This window comes from Mesoplodon bidens (assembly GCF_964165515.1).
Source record: "Mesoplodon bidens genome assembly, chromosome: 9".
Classification (NCBI taxonomy): Eukaryota; Metazoa; Chordata; class Mammalia; order Artiodactyla; family Ziphiidae; genus Mesoplodon; species Mesoplodon bidens.
Window position 1 is genome coordinate 71,803,082 of NC_138166.1, and position 22,500 is coordinate 71,825,581.

At 34.8% G+C, this 22,500-nt stretch overlaps 1 protein-coding gene across 9 annotated transcripts in view; it reads left to right on the forward strand.

The window, feature by feature from the left end:
• FOXP2 (forkhead box P2) overlaps positions 1 to 22,500 on the forward strand; it is a 536,551-nt gene that overhangs the window by 505,642 nt on the left and 8,409 nt on the right. For 8 of the 9 annotated variants that reach the window (XM_081243526.1, XM_081243523.1, XM_081243529.1 and 5 more), the window contains 3 exons: positions 213 to 334; positions 1,600 to 1,669; positions 2,438 to 2,601. In XM_081243526.1, the coding sequence (XP_081099652.1) occupies positions 213 to 334; positions 1,600 to 1,669; positions 2,438 to 2,601 (356 nt within the window). Of the gene's footprint in view, positions 1 to 212; positions 335 to 1,599; positions 1,670 to 2,437; positions 2,886 to 22,500 lie in introns of those variants that run through there. The other variant, XM_081243531.1, reaches the window with a different exon arrangement.

Below are 22,500 nucleotides of genomic sequence, written 5' to 3' on the forward strand. Positions count from 1 at the left end.
TCGGAAGGTTCGCTTATCACAAAGTTCAAGCTGCAGATTCCAGTAATTTGTAACTTTGGGGTTTGCAATATCATGCCATATTTTGATTTTAATACTTAAACATGTTACGATTTTTCTCTGATTAAGTAAGATCAATAATGTAGTGCGTGTTTGGCTGCCTTATTAAACAGTTTTCTTTTTGCCGCCTTTTTCCCCTCTCCTGTCTGATTTAGAATGCAGTACGTCATAATCTTAGCCTGCACAAGTGTTTTGTTCGAGTAGAAAATGTTAAAGGAGCAGTGTGGACCGTGGATGAAGTAGAATACCAGAAGCGAAGGTCACAGAAGATAACAGGGTATGTTTGTGATAGTTTTGTGAAGCCTGTATCCTGCAGCCAGCACAAAAAGTGAACACTTGAAGGTGGGGGTAGGGTGCTCATGGGATGGTAACAAACAGTCCCTTGTCAGTGAACTGCCTTTTGAATCTAGGTATAACGGTATAAATCAACAGCATCCTCCCAACGTTTTCCATAAGAGTTATCACAAGACTGTTTGGGTTGATTCTCTTTGTATCAGAAAATTGTTTTCCAGGCTGGAAATGCTTTCTAGAGGGAGACACTTGTTTTTATACAATACTGTAACCTTTACTAGAGCACAAAAGGTTATTTGAAAATAAAGCTTGTGTTACAGACACTGGTATTCCCGAACTTAAGTACCTTTTTGTGATGAATTTATGAAAAGATTTTAATAAGGAATAGTGATTTTGTTTCACACCTACTCTTTATTTTCCTGGCCGAACTTTATTATTTGGACACTCCCTGCTTTTTCTTCAACCACATCAGCTATCTATCTATTCAGGGCTGTTGAGATGATCAAGAAATGGTAGTGTGAGAAAATTACTGTCTGGGAAGTTTGGAATTGATATGTGTTTTTGTTTGTTTGTTTTCCTAGAGAACAAAACTGCCAAATTTAAGTCAGAAATATAATAGAAGACATTTTGGGCTGAATAAATTAACTCCGTGTAGCATTTACCTGCTCCCCCAAACCACTACTACCTTCTCTGAAGACATGACTTTAATGTATTTTATCTGCTCTTAGCGCTTCACTTTTGATTTCTGTAGTCAAGGATGCGCTAATTTCTGCATTCAAGAAAGAGTTAATCCATTATGTTGTCACTTAATTAACTATGGTAATTTGTTATGTTAATTCATGGTGTTCTAGAAATTAACCATTAATTATTTCCTGATTGCATCGCATTGGTAATTGTGTTGTATATTTACATTTTTAAAATTTTATATGAATGCTGTTCCTCTTGGAAGTAAAACCTCCGCGTAGCTAGAAACAGGTTTAGGGATCCTCAAGGTCATGCGCCACTTTGCCTGCACACCATAGTCTAAAGTTTCATTACTTAGATTCCTGGACCAAATTGATATATATATACTATGTAGAGAATTACATATTTGGACTCTGTCACCTGGTCTGTGGTCTAACATACATGCATTCTGGACTAATAGTGTGAGGCAACAAGCCAGAACGTATCTTTTTACCTGAGATTATTGAGAGCCACATCCTTTACATTTGGACTTATAAATAACCTTTATATATATTTTTTTTCTTCCAGAAGCCCAACGTTAGTAAAAAATATACCTACCAGTTTAGGCTATGGAGCAGCTCTGAATGCCAGCTTACAGGTAATATCATTAAAGGTGCCTTCCCATTATCGTCGGATCTGAATGTTTTGGCTTTTTTTTTTTGGCCTGGCTTTGTATTTAGGTGAGATTGTGATTATTCTTAATAGTTGGTTTATCATCCAAGTAAGTTGTAGTACCTAGTACTGTAGAAAGCACTGGTTCTAATTCAAGCTACTTTTGATGTGAAGAAGCAAGAAGGACACCCTGTGGCAAAATCTGGAACACTCGGTTTTCCTGCAAAGGCTAGATTGATAGAAGCTTTTGCAAATGCATGCGGCTGTGCATTAATATTTATCCAGGCTGTCATAAATGATTTCACATCATAGTGTTGGGGAACATGGTGCTTGTGGCAAAAACTTTAAAGTTTAATTATAATATATAATTTTTATGCAGAGGAGGCAAATGTCAGGACTTCTTTATTTTGAGTTAAGTTCTGGTCATTTTTTAAACAGCAGAGCAACTGCTTATATTATCTTGGGGTATTTCGCTATACGTGAGGATACACTATCTCATTATATGGAATGCTGAAACATGAGTGAGAAAGTTTGCTTGGAGAACTATTGTTTCTAGTTGAACATCACACTTGATTTCCTTGGTATTGTTGCCACAAGTTGCCAGTTAGGAACGTTTGTCTTTCCCATACATTTTATTGAAATGCTTCTAAAATACCTGTATCAGAATTGAAACCCGTTAGAAGAAGATAGATGTTTTAAAAAGTATTTGAAAGGGCATTTCCAAAGTTGTCTTACACCCTCTTCATTTCACTAGGCTGCCTTGGCAGAGAGCAGTTTACCTTTGCTAAGTAACCCTGGACTGATCAATAACACCTCCAGCGGCCTGCTGCAGGCTGTCCACGAAGACCTCAATGGTTCCCTGGATCACATCGACAGCAATGGGAACAGCAGCCCGGGCTGCTCACCTCAGCCGCACATGTAAGTGGGGCTAACAGACTCCAAAAGGGGAAGAACCGATATTCCTATGCTTCTAGTATTTACTAGTCTTCTGAAGTTTTGAATGGTGGATAAGTAAAAAATGCAAGTTTAAATGGAGTTAAACTGCACCGTGTTTGTGATACGAAAAAGTGTATCAGAACTGCTTTATATCCTTTTAGATTCTCTCCAGTGTCCTATAATGATTGTGCTAGCAGTTGTCTACAAATTCTTAGTACTACATTACTACTACATTCTCTTGGGAGTGTAGCGGTGTCTAAGATGAGTCTCCCTCTTATGGATCATTATCACAGTTTGGTTTGTATGGTCCAATAAGAATATTCATGATGGAACAAGTTGTCCTAATTGTTACTACTATACAGGTCTCTAAGCCATTTATGAACTGTAGTCAAGATATTTCCCGTTTTTATAAACCGTAAAATGCAAAGTTTAACTGTTAGACACAGTTTACATAGAAGCTGGTAAAGTGTAACTTTTTGCCTGTCTTATAAATCAGTGTAATTACATATTCAACTTTAATTACTGGTGCGTCTGTATTGGCAAGGTTTATATGTTATATTTTATGCAAGACTACGATTCCTATTAATATTTAGCAGCTAACTATATCATTAATTACTCTAAAATCTTTCCCCTACCATCTTTTTAATGGAGCTGAGAGAGTAGATGTATTAAAAATTGATGTATTGTAGATTTCAGAAATGTGTATGACACTTGAAAAAATGCCTGGCCTATTCAATAGGCCAAGCATATCAGTTTCTTGTTTACTAAAAAGTATGGGGCCTCCCTGGTGGCGCAGTGGTTGAGAGTCCACCTGCTGATGCAGAGGACGCGGGTTCGTGCCCCGGTCCGGGAAGATCCCACATGCCGTGGAGCGGCTGGACCCGCGAGCCATGGCCGCTGAGCCTGTGCATCCGGAGCCTGTGCTCCGCAACGGGAGAGGCCACAACAGTGAGAGGCCTGCGTACCGCAAGAAAAAAAAAAAAAAAAAGTATGGACCCTGCTAGAACTTAGAGCTCAGGAGGAAAAGTTAGAATCTGAATCCTGAACAATCCATTCAGTTGTTAGAATGAGTTTTAACTTAATGTCCATACTTCTGAGAGTTAAACATCACATACTTCTAATTTCAGGTTATTGAGGTAAGAATAGTACTTCCTCTCATTCTTACATTTTCCTCCCCTATTTTTGTACTAAGTATCTAGTCAGAGGCCTGAAAGCGAAATATGGTCTTTCTAGCAGCTTATTTCCATTTGACCTTTCACCGGATATAATTTTTGTTGATTTTTGAGACATCTCATTCTATTTGACATATTAATGTCTTTAAGACCACGTGCCCAATTGCTTTATAGCACTTTCACTCTATCACCTTTGTGAAAAACACACGGTGAACATTAATATATTTTATCAGGTTCCAAACCATTACTTTTTCAAAATGGAAAAATTTGTCTTTTGGAAGTGTCTTTAGATGTGTTAAATAATACAAAAGAAGTGATAAAACTGGAAGTAGAGAGAACATATGGATATATGCTCCTAAGAATAGCGGTGCTCTCACACAAGGCAAGTGAGCAATCCAACAAAAGTTTTTATATCCCTGCTTTATCCTCTCAGCCATGCAGTAGGTAGCTTGAGGCCTTTTACTTTCAGCCATTCTCCTGAGTATGCGGACGCTCGCTCCCTGTATCAAATGCTAAAACAATAAAACTTTAAAGAGCAAACAAGAGTTAGATGCTGTTTTCCCCCTTTAAAAAAGACCAATCTCAGAGAAATGAAAGTATTCGTAATAAAAGTGTTTCAGCTATTAATGCAACTCCTTGCGCTCCTATATGATATATAGGGGTTGTTACGAACGATATATAGAGGGTATGTAGGAAGGTGGTTTTTAAAACATATGTGTCCAGTGATAAGGATATTAAAATAAAAAATGGATGAGTCAATACGATAGTTTATTAAACATTGTGTTTTGGAACGCGAAATAATAATTGGGCTAAATTACAGCATTATTAGATTACTAGTATTTTTTGTTTGGCAATTGCTGTTTTCGATTTTTTCATTTTGTTATTTAGTTACACTTTAATTATAAAATACCTCAGAAAAAATAGTGTGTGTCAAACAATATATAAAAATTGTATATTTAATGCCTGATGTAATGCCACTATGGGCTTAGAAAACTAAGATGTTCTTAGTCAATATATCGTACATTTTATGCTTATATGAATTAGTGCATGTGAAAAATATTTATGTGTTTTTTCCATAGAGAGATAAAAGGAAAGCTTCCCTCGGCTTATTGGAAATAGATTTCAGAAAAGACAAAAATTGGAGGAAGACCAAATCTTGGTTTTTCCTAAATTATATAAATTATAATCATGTTTAATTATCTTGCAGAATACTGAGTCAACATTCTCTCTTTGAATCTGTTTCTGCTGCTGTCATTAACATTTTGTATGTTGGATGTCAAATGTTATGATGGAATGTCACTTCAGTATTCTATATCTTCATCTTTATAGAGTTTTAAGATGCTCGGACTTAAAAGGCATTTTATGTACATTATTAGACAAAGGAAAATATTATCTAATTCTCTCCATCAAAATTTGTCTGCATATGGACTTCCCTGGTGGCGCAGTGGTTGAGAGTCCGCCTGCCAATGCAGGGGACACGGGTTCGTGCCCCGGTCCGGGAAGGTGGCACGTGCCGCGGAGCGGCTGGGCCCATGAGCCATGGCCGCTGGGCCTGCGCGTCCAGAGCCTGTGCTCCACAACGGGAGAGGCCACAACAGTGAGAGGCCCGCGTACAGACAAAAAAAAAAAAAAAAATTTGTCTGCATATAATTGAATGCACTTCAAAGTACTTTTTGAAAATTAAGCAGAAGTGAAAGAATCTGTTTACATTTCAGTAGCATAGTCATGTTTCCTGAAATGAAATCATGGTACTGGTCCTTGTTGTCATTGGTTGGGGGAGGGGAGGGAGTAAGTTAAGCTGATGCAACTGTTAGCAAGAGGCAGAGGGGCCTAGTGGTATTAGTATATGAGCTCTGGTGACAGACTGTGGTGGTTCCAATCCCAGATTTAGCACTTAATAGCTGAGTACGATTTATTTGTTTCCTCAGTTTTCTCAGCTGAAAGTGAGGTAAGTCATGATCGTATTCAGAGTTACTGATTTATAATACCTCTTGTAATACCTCATTACTGCTGTAAAGGAGACCATAAACAATATAAAAATATTTTGCATTTTAACACATTTTTTGTAGGCTCTCCATAACTGTATGGTTACTTTCTTTGATAATCAGTCCCTTTGCTTTTCCTCCCACCTCCTCTTATAATTCATGAAGTAAGCAGATCCATAAGAAGTGAAAGAATGTGAGACAGGAATTTATGGTAGGGAGCACCTTACTCAGACTCAATGAGATAAGAGATTTTTGAGATAAGAAGATGTTATGTGAGGTTGGAGGCAACGAACAATCCAAATAGAATAATATCAACCCAGAACAGGAGCTCACGATATGTGCCTTGAGAACATTGCATATGAGGTTTGACAGGAATGTAGAATATATGAAAGGAGACCAGACTGTTGAATGCTTTAAATGTCAAGCTATGGTGTTTGTTTTGATTAGTATGGGACTTACTAATGTTATAAGCTTGGGTTTCACATGACCAGAGATGTGCTTTAGGAAGAGTAATGTGAACATGTACTGAATGAAGCATGCCTGAATGAAACTCAAGTGAGGTAGGATATTCTGGAGTTGGGAGAGACTGGAAACAGAAGATGAGTCCTTGCAGGATGTAGTATCTGACTTAAGTACAAGACAGCGAGTGGACAGCAAGGAATCCATACAAAAAATGCTGTGAAGAGAAATACAGAACAAGACAATGGATTGAATGCTGGGGACAAAGAGGAAAATTAGGAAAAATCATAGCAACTGTAAAAGCCTGTGAAGAGAAATAGAGGGCACAAGAGGACGGGCTCAAGGGGGAAAACGGTGATGAATTCAGTATTATCCTACTTGCTGAATCCAAGAACGTAAATGTCCTTAGATTCAGGAAACAACAAAACTGAAACTGTTTCTTCATTTAGTCATTTTATTCAATTCCAGAATAGTAAAATAAAGAAGTATTCCAGAGGTTGATAGAAAAGATGTTTTGAAGCTTTGGAAGAGTAGAATAACTATGGTTTAGTGCTTCTTATAAACTATTTTTAGAGAACAAGAGAGGCCAAATTATCATCCATATTCTTGATTTTGACACTCCATATGTAACACTTCCCCGCACTGTGGCTTTCACTCTTAGAGTGCCCTGAATGAAGGCTTTTGCCAAACTAGTGCATTTATTTTGCCTTAACTCTTTGCCTTTCTTCCCTTTTCCTTTTCATTCTCCTCTCTTACCTAAATTCTACCTTTCCTTAAGGGCCTCATCCTGTTTTTCCAGGAGGCTTTCCCAAGAAATTTTGCAGTCAGGACCTACACTCTGCTCCACACTTCTGAAGAGCTGGCTGCTTATATCATTATCTGGAACTAACGCAGTGTGTGTGTGTGTGTGTGTGTGTGTGTGTGTGTGTGTGTGTGTGTGTTGTCACACACATGTGCGCTTGCACGTGTGCATGCTCATTTTGCAGTTATCTCTGGCTTAATGGCGGGTCGCTTAAGGACAAAGACTATGTTCTAGACATATTATAGTATTTGAAACTCCAAACACATTATACCATACAAAGTAAGCACTCAATAACCATATGATAGTGATTATGAAGAATCAAATGGGAGGTGACAGTTAATGAGAAATGGTTTGACTTCATGAGGTAATCTCTCCAAAAGTACAATCCAGGATTCTCTTAGAACTCTGAAGAAGGGAGAAGAGATTTTTAGGAAGAAGAGATAATGAAATAGAATGCTAGCTAAGAGATCTTTCTAAATATTGGCAGAGTGTGTTTGTGAACTTTTATTTTTAATTTTAATTATTTAGTTAATATGTATTTTCTAATTGTCCAAAGTTATGTCAATAGCAAGTGACAGGCCTTCACTGCATTCGTGATTATCCTCCCAGAACTTGTTAAATTTTATTTATCTTGTTGAAGGTGAAATGAAAAAAAAATTATTGTGATTAATACAGTATTAATCAGATGTATGTTCAAGAGGATTTAGCAGAAAGTAGGACAGGTTAAAATCAGGTGGAATGATACAGATTTTACCTAATAATTTTTTGAAATTGTTTTGACTCTTTTCGATCAAGTAGATTTCTAAAATTTATTTTCTGCTGCTGTTATAAGAGATCTAGACCCACCACGGTCTGAACAAATGTAAAGAATACTTCCTGTAAGAGTCTAAGTATCATTACAATTTATAATACTCTTCCCTTCTGCACCTCAGTGCCAATATTCCCTGATTACCTGACTTTTCGGAGTTTTATAGATTATGTAGATTCCTATTTTATACTGGTGTTTGCCTCTTATAAAAACTACCTGAAGAGTTAGGATTGATGCTATGTTCAGGTGGAAATAATTTGAACTTACTTTCTTCTCCCATGTGTTAGACTTAAGTGAATGAAAAGAGAAGAAAACATTTGGAGAAGACCTGGAAGGTGAACTCACACTGGTAGAATCAGTCCATTTCCTGTCTCCTTCCAAACCTGAGGCAAAAAGAGAAATTTAATGATGTACCCACCATATTTAGTTCAAATCAGTTGTTTCTTTTTTATTAAGCAGTTGTTTCTCCTCACTCTCAGTAAGTTGGCTCAGGTTTGCCTTTTCTTTCTCTTATGAAAATGTTAAATGAGGTTCCCATTTTTATATTTTCAAATTTTGTTTCTAGAGATCAAAACGAATGTTCTTCCTGAGCGGGTTTTGTATGGAGGGCTCCACGCACAAAGCCTTCCATTGTCATGCCGTTCATTCCCCTTTCTGATTATTAGAGTCTCCTACTGTTGTGTTTTCAGATCATTTCTTACGTGTCATTCCTGAATCCTCTTAGCCTCTGTGCCATTTCAAAGTTCTACTTGCTAATATTCTATATTACTTGCAAGTGATTATTTTTTCTGCCTCTTATTAAAGCAAATGTTTGAAGTTTGCAAGTTAATGAACTTCTATATAGAATCAGAATGTTAATATGACTCATGTAAGGCTAGAAAATATATTTGTTGTGTTCTTCGAAGCCAAAACTTTAGGGTAAGGAAATCAAGGTCTGTGGCATCGCACAAAAGGAGTAGTGTAATGTTATTCCAGGACTGCAATTGAGATCACATTAATCTTTTTTATTAACATGTTGAATGCACATTCTACACATGTTAAATGCACATTCTACACGCCCCAGAACTTTCTATGCATTGCATGTCCCAGTCAGTCATCTTTACAACATCCTCTGCTTCTTGAGAACCTCAGTTCGTTATATCACTCCAATGATAAACTTCAGCCTCTCCTAGCAATAATACTTTGCAACCAAAGACAGCTAAAAGGGACTGCTAGATGCCTGTTTTGTGCAACAGTATTGAAAATCTAATATAAATTGTGAAGTGTCATGAAACATAATGAAAATGTTCAAGTATATAATATTACCTTTCTTCCTTCTATTCTCTGTGGCTGCCTTAAAATTTAAATTGCTGTTTGTAGGCACATGTAGAATTTGCAGACCCTACACTTTTGGTTGGTGATATTTTATATAAAATCCCTACAGATCTTAGATCTTTCTGTGGACAAAAGCATTTGAAATTGGAGTGGCTCTGTATATCAGAGGAAAGTAGTTGAAAGTGACTGACAACTTGAACAAGTGGAATGCTCATTGTCTTCATGCCTGTTAAGCCTTCACTATTTTTTGCTGATATTTTGGATCATTAAGTTGCATTAAGGAGAGATCTAAACATAAAAGCATATTTTTGCTTTACATGTCTTCACAGATTTTTTAATTCACAATTTTTCATTTATCTTTAATTTTTTTTCCCTAACATTTCTGGGCCTCATAATTTTCATTCTGATTTAATTCTATTTTTATTTAACCTCCAAACTTTTTTATTAACTTTGCTAGTTAGCTTTGAGATCTCTTTCCAAAGTGATGGTACAGAACTTATGACTATGCCAGCTCTTTATTATCTCATCTTTTTTTTTAAGTGCTACAAGTATGGCTCAGTAGCCGCTGTTCTTTTTTACATTATTCCAGTCCCCGTATGTGGCACTTACAGCTCATTCTAGTGCCTCCTAATAAAAAAGATCCTCCCAGAGATACAGTGCCTTCAGCTGAAAAGTGCTGTATCCCCACCGTGCCAATAGTGGAAATTTGTGGGTTCCTGTAGGGTTTTAAAGGATTTTTATAGAACTATACAGATGGTATTTAAGTTTTGTGTTATGAATGCCCGCAATTTAGGCAAAGGGTGTCAGAAAACTTTTAGGTGACAGTATTGTAGCCTACTGCTTCTGTTTCATATCTAAAGAAGATACTTTGTTAGAAGGTACATCTTCCTTTGCACTAACACTTTTTGAACCTTAGAAATGTTCTTTCACTGAGGGTCAAAAAGTAATTGACTGAATTGTTTAAAAATGAATATTGTTATTCAGTATTTTTTCCTTCTAGTACCAGGAGAAAATACCATAGTACCATGTATACCCATATGGTATTTTAACTTCAGCTTTTGACATAGGGCTTAGAGGAGTGGATGTCTATTTGGCGATATGGGTATTTTATGACTAAAGATATTTATTATGTAAAGTTGACGATCACTTCAGAATATTACTTAATGTGAAGATACTTTACATAAGAAATTTTATTTTAATATGTATTAAAATATGCATTTTGACTACTTTGGGAGAATTTTAAATTGACCTTTCAAATAAGTACAACAATGTATTTAAAAACTTTGACACCAGTAAACACAGTTTAAAACTTGATCTCAGGGTTCCTACATTCCATAAGTAATTTCTATCATTAGGATAGAATTAAACAATTCATCTAAGCAACAGATGACCAAGTAATTTCACATAACTAGTGGAAACTGACATTCTTCAGTTTGCTCAACATTATCTTAATCTTTGAGCACTGAAAATGGTAGAACATCAGCAAGACATTTAAAAGGCAGGAGCAGAAGTAATCATTGGTCACATAATGTTATCTAACCCTTGATAAATTTACCATTTGCAACACTAAATCTCAGGTCCCTTTTGTTAATTAGCAGGTCAGAGAAAGACATAATCCACTAGATTTAGAATAAAAGATATTGTTTTTACTCCTTATTCCATTCTCATGCTAAGAACTAACAGAGCATAGCTAAGCACAGTTCAGGAGGAAACTGAACATTGAGTCAGTCCTACAGTTTAATTTGAACAAAGGAATAGCTCCAGCAGAGCAGCCAGTCCCAGAGATTAGGTAGACCTAATGACACGAACCATATGTAATCCTGGTGAAGAGCCATCTCTGTCAAGATATCCAAGAAACAGCTTCACCAGGAGCGAGCAGTGAATGGGCAGCATCCCATCAGGGCAGCTTGGCAAAGGAAATAGACAACAGTCCAGAAAAGATGGGTGAGCCATGTCAGCGAGGGCTGCCCAGAGCCATACTATAGCCCAACGATAGGACTTTGAGGTCCTGATCTTCAAGGAATCAGAACCCTAATTATCAATGAGAAATAGAGAGAAACAGGAACATATACTTTGTGTACCATATGCCCATCCTGACATTTCTGACTGAAACTTGGTCCAAGGAACAAGGCAAAGACGATTTTTGGATGAATAGTTCAAAGGAGTTTTGGAGCAGCAGCAAAGCTGACTTAATGGCCAAATGTCAAGATGTAATTTAGATTTTCTTTTATTTCTCTGACCAATAGATTAGAAATATAAAAGTCCTTAGATCTATACCTGAATGTTTATTGAAAGCTACCATTTATGAGACACAAAACGGAATGGTACCAATTGTATCTCAATGGGCAACTATTTTGATTCTGAGATTGAGCACAGTATATTTGTACTCATCAATGATCAAAGTAATTACATTTATATTTTCATTTTATTACAGCTGTTCTGATCACATCTATTACTTTTATAAATCAAATGGTAAATCTTAAAGAATTTAATTGTGCTGTTTATAATCAGCACTACTATGATCAGCAAAACTATGTGAAATCATGTGGGAGTGAGCCTCCAAATCATGTAGAATCCAGTTTCTTTAAACAATGTTGTATAAATTTGAATAAATTATAATATAATGTTGAAGGTAAGGATAAGAAATCTTAGAGAAATTTCATATACATATATATGCATGCGATTTATAAAATTAGGTTTCATTAACCTTAATCCACCTTTTTGTTATATTTCTTAGAACTTCTGTTGACTTTAAATGGAACTTTGGAACTCTACCTTGGGGTCAGATCTTTTGGGATGTAGAACAGAATTATAAAATGCATTCTTAAGAATGGCAGTGTATAGCTTAGAAGAGAAAATGTTATTACAATTATCAGAATATAATATTCCTTTGCAATCAAACACTTAAATGGCTGTATTTTCTAGAAAGTAGAATATGGGAGTTACAAAATTTATTAAATATATTAGTATTAAAATTGTATTCTGACTTCAAGATGAAAAATTAAAATTTATTTGGCTGTTTGTCCTTAGCCACAGTGAAAAGGTATGAGAAACTTTGTAGGGCATTTTCTAATTACATTCTGAATAAAGCAAACTAAACAAGGTATATATGGCATGAGGAATCATTTGTTCACTCCAATTTTTCTATCTTTTAATGGATGTACATTTCTGAGAGGAGGAATATTTTCCTTTTCATCCAGAAATAAGCAGAATTTTTATCTACTGAACTGGAATAATAGTTCTGGGTACTGTCCTAATGGCAACTATGTGCAAACTCATCCAAATCAAAACGAAGGTCAGTTCGTTCAACATAAGAATGTCTGTGGTAAATGTTAATTTACAAAAGAGAAAACAGTCTTGAAAAACAATAAAATTGGAAAAATATTGAATCATAGTAGTAAAAATCTGTTTTATAATTTCTTAATTGATAAAATAAGAGCTAATTTATCATTTCTAGTTGTTTTTAATTATATGACCTTATTCACTTCTGTAAACGAGAATTAAATATTCCTATAATGTGTGCTTAAATTTAGAATATAAAAATCTAGATTATAGTGAAAGAAATCAGTTATCATTTCAAAAGAATAAAATCATAAATAGGATTAATTAAATAATTTCTTAATGACTGTATAAATAACTTCAGTTGTTTAATTACTCACATTAGCCTAAGATCATTTCTCATTTTAGAAAGTACTTGCAAAATGTTTTCTTTTAAAAGTAAACTTTTCCATTTAAAACTTTCGTTTCATTTTTTAGATTATTTCTGTGATATGTTAAACTAAAATACTTCCTAAATAAAATATTACTCTAAAAGTTACAAATGTTTAATTTAAGAAATGTGAATTGTTTCTCATTTCAACCTGACTTTGTACAAATGGAGATACCTAAACTTGCAGTTTTTATAAATCTACCATTAAATTCCAAATATAATTATATCATTTCCTTGTACATATACTAGAAGGAAATGAGTAAAATTGAATTTCTACAACCTCCATTTTTCATATGCTTTCTAAATGAGCATCAATTATTTTACCAGTTTCCCTGTGAAACTTATTTGGAAAAAAAAATGACTTTTTAAAAATGTTTTATTTGATGTGGTTATAGCTTCCAGGATAGCTACTCAAAAATAACAAACAAAACCAAAAACTGAGCCTCATGAAACTAAATCTTCCATTTTAATAAAGGAGTCTGTGTTTGTATTTTGGAATCCATTTTACATCTCCAAAACAATGATACTTATGTGGTAAGCATGAAGGTTTTGCCATTGGCAAATTTGAACTGATTGAATAAAAATTTATTCAAACACATATGAAATTACAAAGTGCTAATCATACACTTTGATTTTTAAATGCTTATAGTAGTTATCATTATTCATTCAACGGCTTTGTGCCAAGTACTAAATAGACATTGTAGACAGTTAAAAGGAAGTCTCATCTTCTCTAAGTATTTCCTTTTAATTACAAAATTTTTGATGCTATTTTGTGAGTCAAAACCTATGCAAATCAATGGACAGCCTTAGCCTATAGTGATACTCAGTCTATTCTGATATTTTTTAATGTCATTAATCAACAGTTAAGATATAACAATATATGAGACAAAGAAGAATTTGTATGATTGTAAACATTTTCTTTTAGAGTTAATCAATGTATCCCATGTAGGTTAAAGGTATACAAACTAAATTAAGTAGAAGTATCAAGAAACTTAAAAGTCAAGAACTTTAATAAATTGGTATTGAGTAGGAAATAGATGCATGGTTTAAGGTCTACACATATTTCAGTATGTTCAATATGTTTCTCAGTGTACTGTATATATAAATTCATTTTACTGGATAAAGATTGCTATATTGGGCCAAATAAAATTATTTTTCATAGTAAAACTGAAGCATGAAGGCCTTAATGCTATTTCTGATAGGTTTTTGACTGTTATCTGGGGAGTAACGTTTTTTATATTAATGATCCGCAGTTACTGATAGAAACATGTTATATCCTTCAGTTATGCTAGGGCAATTATTCTTATAGGATTTTTAAGATGTATCATGTATCATATCTCATGTATCATGTTTATTACTCTTTTTTAATAAGTATATGCTATTTAATGTATTTAACTTTTTCTCAAACAACTAGGGTTATCTGAAGAAAGATATAAGGGGGTCTCCTAAAATGAGTAAACCACATAAAAACAAATTTACCTAGTCTAACCTTTAGTCTTGACTTGTAAATGTTTGATTAAATTAACTTTACATTGCCTGAAATTGCCCATATTGTAGAGATGAGCCATTAATTGTAAGTTTTTCTTCACAGCATTTGTTGACTTCTATCATAACATTTAAGACTTAAAATTTTTATCATTAGTATTAAAAAATATTGTATTTATGAAGGGCCCAATCAAATTTACATTGTGCCACTGAATTACTCATAAATGATGACGCTGTATAAGTCTAAGATATTGCTCCCAAATTCCTGTCCAGTTTCATCCTGCAGGTAATCCTCTCTAGGAAGATTGCCCATGCCAAGGCAAAAGAATGATCTATTCTCTTGATGCTATCTAAATAAAGAAACACCATTGTGATTCTATAGTCTAACATCTATTGACTTAAACATGTTTTGAACATCTCAGTTTCAGAGAACTTTATTCATAGTACTTCCTTATTTTAAAGAAAAAATAGGAACAGTTTATAGGATCTTTTACTTAGTCTTAAGGAGAAAATGAAGACAATTTACATTTCTCTAGAGAATATACAGTGTGATCACAATCTAGAAAGGTACAGTTTTCCATTATAATTTGACTCTGCTATAGGGTGTTGGCAACAATACATTTCTTCTGCCTTTCACTGATGCCTTGGGTACTTATAAATTTCACAACTAAAGGAGCAACACATTTCTTTAGGCAACAAATCAGTCTATTAATGTAGCTAGTCCTCTCTTTGTGTTTTTGGTATATACCATTATGAGGGTGGGCCGTAACACTGAGCAATTAAACTAGAGCATAAAAACCAACTGTTACTTTGCATTTCCTTCTGGTAGAGGCTTGGCAGGTTGAATGGAGCAGAGATGTTTCATTCAGTTAAGTTGAATAAACATTTCTTGAGCACCTATTATGTGCGACATAGTCTGTTGGAAACTGGCAGATGATCTGTTATCTAAAAAGAGGTAGAACTCTAATCGAGGGATGGATATGTACAAAGATAAGGAGACAGTCCAAGTAAAGGAAGGAAGAGAGTTATAACCAAATTGCAAATTAAGTGTACACATGCACATGGAGAATCATGAAAGTCTTCATGGAGGAGATAGCTTTGAGTTATGCTTAACATGAAATCAATTTTTAGGTTGAATTTTATGAAACTATTGATATTTGACTGGGTTCTTTTTTGCTTACAGAAATAGCAATCTTAAACTTTTCAACCTAACATTAAGCAGAGATGAGGAAAGAGAAGATAGATACAAAGGATTTGAGGGTATGAGCAAAGGTGACTAAGATATAAAGCATGAGTCTCATTCAGAGAATAGATCATTCTTTTGCCTTGGCATGGACAATCTGCCTAGAGAGGAATACCTGTAGAATGAGACTGGACAGGAATTTGGGAATCATAGCTTAGAGTTCATTAATCTCCAAGCTGATGATAGGGTAGGGGCATTGAAAATTCACCAATTATTTGGAGATCCTTAGCAAGACCCTCAAGGGTATATGTTACCTACTTGTAAAAAGACTTACCCTTTTCTTCTTTGCTACTCATCCCTGGATATACTGTATTTTTTCACTTGAAAAAGTGTCCACACTTTTTTTATGCCATTTTCCCTCAGTATTTGGTTTAAGATATATTTTTCTTTAAGATGACATAAGAACTCAGACTGAAAATTAAAAACAAAATTTCCAGAGATCAAGTATCAGCAGCCTTTATGAACATGGACATTGCTTCTGCTAGCAGCTTAATCACAATGAGGACTGTAGAGAAATTTGTTTCAAAATCTTCCCATCTTCTACTTTCTGATATCCAAGCATTCCAGGATCTGCTTGCCCTCTTCCTCGAGCGATTAAAATGACAAATATAAACATTCATCAAAATTGAAAGAGTTATGAAGAGTCATCATCTATTTTAACTTTTAGAATTTTTGACAGAGATTTAGGCTCTTCTATCTTCTTGGTAGAGTATAAAAGGGAACTATTTCACATACATATAAATTTAAATGCAGTATATACAAAACTTTTTAGTCCACAACCAATAGCCTTAATTCTTCACTTCTCTCCACGTTTCTAATCCTGCTACCTTATTCCTGGCCATCATGACCTTATTACACTGTTTTAGTAAACTAGCTAGTTACCTTACCACCAGTGGCTTACGTTCCGTCTACGCTTTGCAAATTAATCCTCCTAAAACTCTTCTATCTTTTCACTGCCATGCTCAAAAACCATCAATAGCCCTTCAGCTGTCAGAGAATAAATTTTAAACTCCATAAATGCAACTCAAGGGCCCTTCACCATCTGACCTTGTTCTGCTTTCTAACATATTTCTTTATCACCAACCCTCCTTTCCCCATGGCCTCTACACACTCTCAGGGTTCCTACAACACATATAAAATTCTCTATTTTTCCCATTTCCACTCAGAATGTCCTTTTCCTCAACTCTGCGTAATGAACATCTTCATATATCTCAAAGCCTATGTGAAGTGATAACTTCCTCCGTCATAGATCATTGACTGAATGCATTACCAGAATTTCTCTCCCCTCTTTCATAACACTTTGTCTCTTATGGTATAGATCACATTCTGCTTGGCATCGAAGTACTTGTGTGTATGTCTTATTTCCTCTATTAAACTAAAAACTGTATGAGAACAGGAACCATTTTCTGTATCAGCCCCTAGACCAGTAGTTTGCAAATAATGTTTATTGAATTGATTTTTTCACTTCTAGCAAGAAGTAATGTTTATCCTTGTAGAAGTACTTCCATTTCAGCTACTGACTTTCAACTGTTCTGTCAGGAAGTATTAACAGACTTTATGTCTCTCCATCACTGAATACTTTCCCTGTAACTATCTAAAGAAGTTCCAAATAGCTTTCTAATTCTCCTAAGTGTAAATTACATCAAATTAGGAGGTTGGCTATTCCTTCTTCAAGCAAGAAATTTAAATCACTGCTTTTCTGTAGTAAATAGTAGGTAGTGGACTTGGAATAGTTGAATTGGAAATCTTGTGTTTCATGGACAGAACAGTTTTTAAACTGTTCACAATTAATTCCTGGATTCTCATTTAAATGAATACTCATTGTCTACCAAATGGATAATTTCCTTTAAAATCAAAGATGAAGTTACTTTCAAATCCACTTAAAGGAATAGGACATATTTTATCAGGTTTAGAAGAACTACTAAAGTGACTGTCAAGGTAAATATGTCTACCTGCTGTCTCTGCCCTTCTGTGCCAGAAGTTTGTACTCTTCTGTGATAACCTAGATGCCTGGTATGTATTAGGTGCCCAGTAAACAAATGAAGTGCTGGGGAGATTATCCAATCCAGACTTCATAGACTCCTGCCTTAAGATACATTACAAATAAGTCTATTTATTATCCTTTATTCAAGATCTCACAAATGAGACAATAAGTAATCAATTATTCCACTATTTTTTTCTTTTTGTTCATAAATTAAGAAGAAGAAAAAACCCTAAGTCCTCAGTTTCAATAGTTTCATTCTATTTGCTCAAAGTAGCTTCTACTTTACTTATTATTAAGGGCTCTATTAAAGGACTGCAGCTTAATCTGTAAGACACCTCAAATCGAAACTGAAAGGAGTCGTGCATAAATTTCAAATCAGGGAGGAAAAATGGCCTGATGAATATCCAAACCATCCACAATATATCTTCTTCAAACCCAGAAAGAGTTTTATCACCAGGATAGATAGTCAAGAATTTCTCTCGTCTGTCCATCTGAACTTGTTCTTCCTTTACTGTCTTTAATGAATTCCATTAGGAGTATAGATGCTTTGGGATTCTGCTTAGAGGCAAATAATCTCTCCCAGCTGTTAACCCCTCCAGTATCACTTAATTGCTATTCCTCTTAGGACACTTATGGCTGGCAATTGTGTACATATTTGAGTACATATTTCTCCCATACCAGACTGCAACTTCTTTGATAGATGTTTAAATGCCTCCACAGTGCCTTATATCTAGAGGGTACGCAATGAACACGTTAAATTAATCATTGGCAATAGGAGATAATGATAATGTTATTGGCTTTTCCTGTCAAAGTGAGATTGATGCTCTTTATGCCATTATGGACACAGGCGACTTGACTCAACCCACAGCATAAAAGAACTTTTGGCAGAAAATTTATTGTCTATCAGGCTTATATATATTGCCATGTCTCTTAAAATTTCCATATTTTAGTCAACTTTGAGTTCATCTATTTAAGGTTTCTCCAGCTGAATATATATTATCAGACTTCATAAACTTCAGTGTACATAGCACATGTGATGCAGGCCTGGACCACTCAATACGTGTATGTTAATGATTTCACTGACAAGTTATGGTGAGGCCTGGGATGGGATGGCTGAGGAGTGTAGGTGCCGGGGCTCCGCCTACCAAACATTTCAACAATGGTCTTTCTACTTTGAAGTTTACTTTCCTCTGTTGATCTAAAAATGGTCAGAGACAGGACCTGAGATTTTGGCTTAGTGCCGTAGCGTTCAGGAATGTGTTAGTAAATAATTCTTTGGAATAATTATAGTAATATGTTGTGTTATTTTGTCCCTTTTATACCTTAAATGTACTTTTAAGGAAGTGTAGCTAGTCATTACTTTAATAGCCCTAATGCCTGGCATTTGGTATGTGGGGCACTTATATCTTTGTTTTATGACTTTTCTGATATAGTAATAAAAGTCTTAATTTGTAGAAGGGCTAAAATGTTTTTAGAGCTAATTAAGTTCATACGTTGTTTAAAAAGCAATTCATGTACTTATACTATAACTTCTTCCAAAAAAGGATTTAAGGTTGTAATTATGTCATGTATCTAACATTGATCACTTATGAGCCAGTCACTGTTCCAAGTGTTTTGCATACACAAAAAATCATTTACTTCTCATAACTACTATATAAAGTAGGTGCTTTATTATCTCTGCTTTATGAATAAAGAAACAGAGGTACAGAGACATTAAGTAACTTCCCCAAGGTCACACAGCTAGGAAGTAAAGGAGCCAGTGTTTAAATCCAAGCATTTTATCCTCAAAGCTCACTGAATTCTTAAACACTATAGTATTAACCACTTAACCACTGCTGCATGACTCAAGATTATAAATGAGGTACCTAAATTATTCAGGATTACTTTACGCTACACTTATAAGTTAATCAAAATACTAAATACATAAAAATTATTGTATAAATTATACCCTGTTAATTAAAAACCTTTATATGATTCAACTGGAGAAGAGGATACGTAAGGAGGAATCGGTGAGCGCTGCATAGACAGGGAGTTACTTTAAAGGGTTTCCTTTATTTTATTTGAATTGTCAAAGGAGTTTCTTTGGTGAAGGGGAGCATTTTTCCTGGGAGAAAATCTAATTATCCTATAATAGTGTATCACATGGTATCCTGAAGAATTTGGAAAAATGAACACTACAGAGGTAGCCCCTTTTTTCCCAGAGATAAATTAAATGACCCTCATATCCTATAATGGGAGGAAGAAGGGAAAGATACTGCTAATGGCTGCAGAAGAGACTAATTTCCGATTCATTCTACAACCCACCAAAGGCATGTGGTTTCCTTGGGTTTCATTTCCTTTGAATTGGCCTACAGGACATGTGAAAACATGGAGCTCTCTGAGATCCAAAAGTGAGAAACCTAATATAAATGGAGATAATCATGATAGAATTGTATTTTTATTGAAAAGGATTCCACCAATGTATAGGCATAGGTACTATAACTTTCAAGCAATTTTATTCCCTGGGATACTTAAACTTCTCTTGCTACATTTTATTTCTTTTTTAGACATTGTATTGGTGGCAATCGGATATTTTTAAGAACTGAGCATTCATAATTATTGGCTCTGGTTTTAGTTCATTTTAGTAAATGAGCAGCCTAACACTGTAGCCTTAAGGGAAAATTTCATTTACATCTCTCTCAGGTCTGATACCTTGTTCACAAACTAATTCTGAGCGAAAGGATTCTAAGAACACTTAATTCCAGAGAGAAATTTTCTCTTTTATAGTTGATACAAATGAAACTCTTAATGCCTTGATGGCACATCGTTTTTTCAGTTAACACATATTTACTAGGTGCTTGCTATGGATACAGCTCTCTTGATCTGTGAAGTTCATAGTCTAGTAGGCAAGACACAGTACAGCCACCCCCAGAAAGGGTTCAGTACAGTACATGTGATGAAGGCAACGTGAGATAGCAAGAATAACCAGGTTCCAAGAAACATTCCAGAGGCCAGTTGTGTACTAGTCCTGGCTCTGCCTGTATTTGTCATAACTCTTGGAAAGTTACTCATTTTTTCATCTGTAAAACAGGAGCATTGGATAAAATTATGTTTGATACAGTGTTAGGATTCCAAGATTCTATCGTTTTGGGTAACAGAATGATCCAAAAAAAAAAAGAAAATGCTTTGGAGGGTTGAAGTAGGAGGTCAGTGAAAGCCAGACAGGTCAAACAAACTCTTTAGAAGTAGATAAGTTATAACTTGGTCCTTATATGGTAGACAGGATGTGCATAGGTAGAATGCAGTGAGGAAGGGAATGCCAGGTTCTGTGCACACATGGTGAGTTGAAGAGGAAAGCGCAGACTAAGTCAGCATGAAAAAATGACTTGGAGTAGGAATTGAACATGATATTTTAAGGGGGATGTTTTGAGTCGGGAGTAGAAGTTATTATTCAGAAGCACTGTTGTACACAGGGAGGTTGCAGCCTAACTGTGGAGAATGGCTGAAGGGTTTTGGCTCAATCCTGTCTCATTCCCCTGTGTCTCAGTTCAGATAGATTTTTGTACAAGGCAATGACATAATGAAATAAATTCCTTGTGTATTAAAATTCTCTGAGAAGGTAATGGAACATGCCTTTATAGTGATCCTTTAAAAAAAAGAATTCTATGTGTTTGTATTTTAGAAAGACATCCCATTTGTTATTCCTCTTTATCTGGAACTTGAGACTTTTCCACAGGTTCTTTATTCAAATAAAAATCCAACCCAGAAAAGTAAAACACGAATGAATCAGATACTCAGACCCTCAGCTCCAGCTGAGGGGACAGTGGAAGTGGAACAGGGGATTAGGAAAGAGAGTCAGACTAGGGAGACCTCCTAGGTCTTCTCAGAGCCTTGAGAACATTAAGACAAACCAACTACAAAAGAAGTCAGATCTTTAGCTAAAATTATTAGATGCTCAGAATAATGTTAATTGACTTGAGGTTAATCCCATAGATATCTGTGTATGTCTTGCCAGCTATTCAATATCTGTTTAGAAATATTCATCTATTTAAGCTTGAAAGTTTTGAATATTCATAGGTCATTTATGAGAACTAGTTAAAAAAAGATGCTATTATATTAACCTTAGGAGTTTATTCTAATCATTTCCAGTACTTAAGAGTTTGACATTCAGTAAAATGTTCTGAATCCCAGCTTGAACCTGGAAAATCTAAAATTATAAATTCAACTTATAATGATTATTAAATCAAAACATCATTTTTTAATAAAAGTCATTAAATGAATTTGAACTTTCACAAGTAATCTTACTAGAAGGTTTCATTTGTATATTTTATAGGGTACTTTGAGAATATAACATTAGATTTAATAAATGTTTAAAATTCTGGGTATGTCTGTGCGATACCGTAACAACTAGTTGGTTCATCAGTCATTTTACTCAAACTATTGGCTAGTTCAATGAAACATTTAATCAAAGTAGTTGTTGAGTTCAATTGCTAAATTTTTTTCAATCAAAATCATTGGTTTTGTTTTTAAAATGATCCTTATAAACCAGCTTTTATGATTTCAGGATTTTATTATCCTGAAATAATCTATGGGTACACGCACACACACATACACACACACACACACCATGCTTACACATAGATCCCCCCCACCTCCATGGTACACACAGTTTCCTAGTTGCACATTTCTAATTTTCTAACTGACTCTGTAACTTTTTATTAGGACCAGTTTATTCATCATATAAAATAGTATCTCCAAATTAGTCATGTGCATATATCAGAAGTCCTACTTTTCTCATTTGTAAGTTATTCTTTACTAAATATCATTAGATATTTTAAGGACTATAATATTAATTAATAAATTCTTATGCAGGACAATAAATAGTACCTTGGAGATTTAGAACTGCAGTGGTTTTCCTTACATCTACAGTACAGTGCTTTG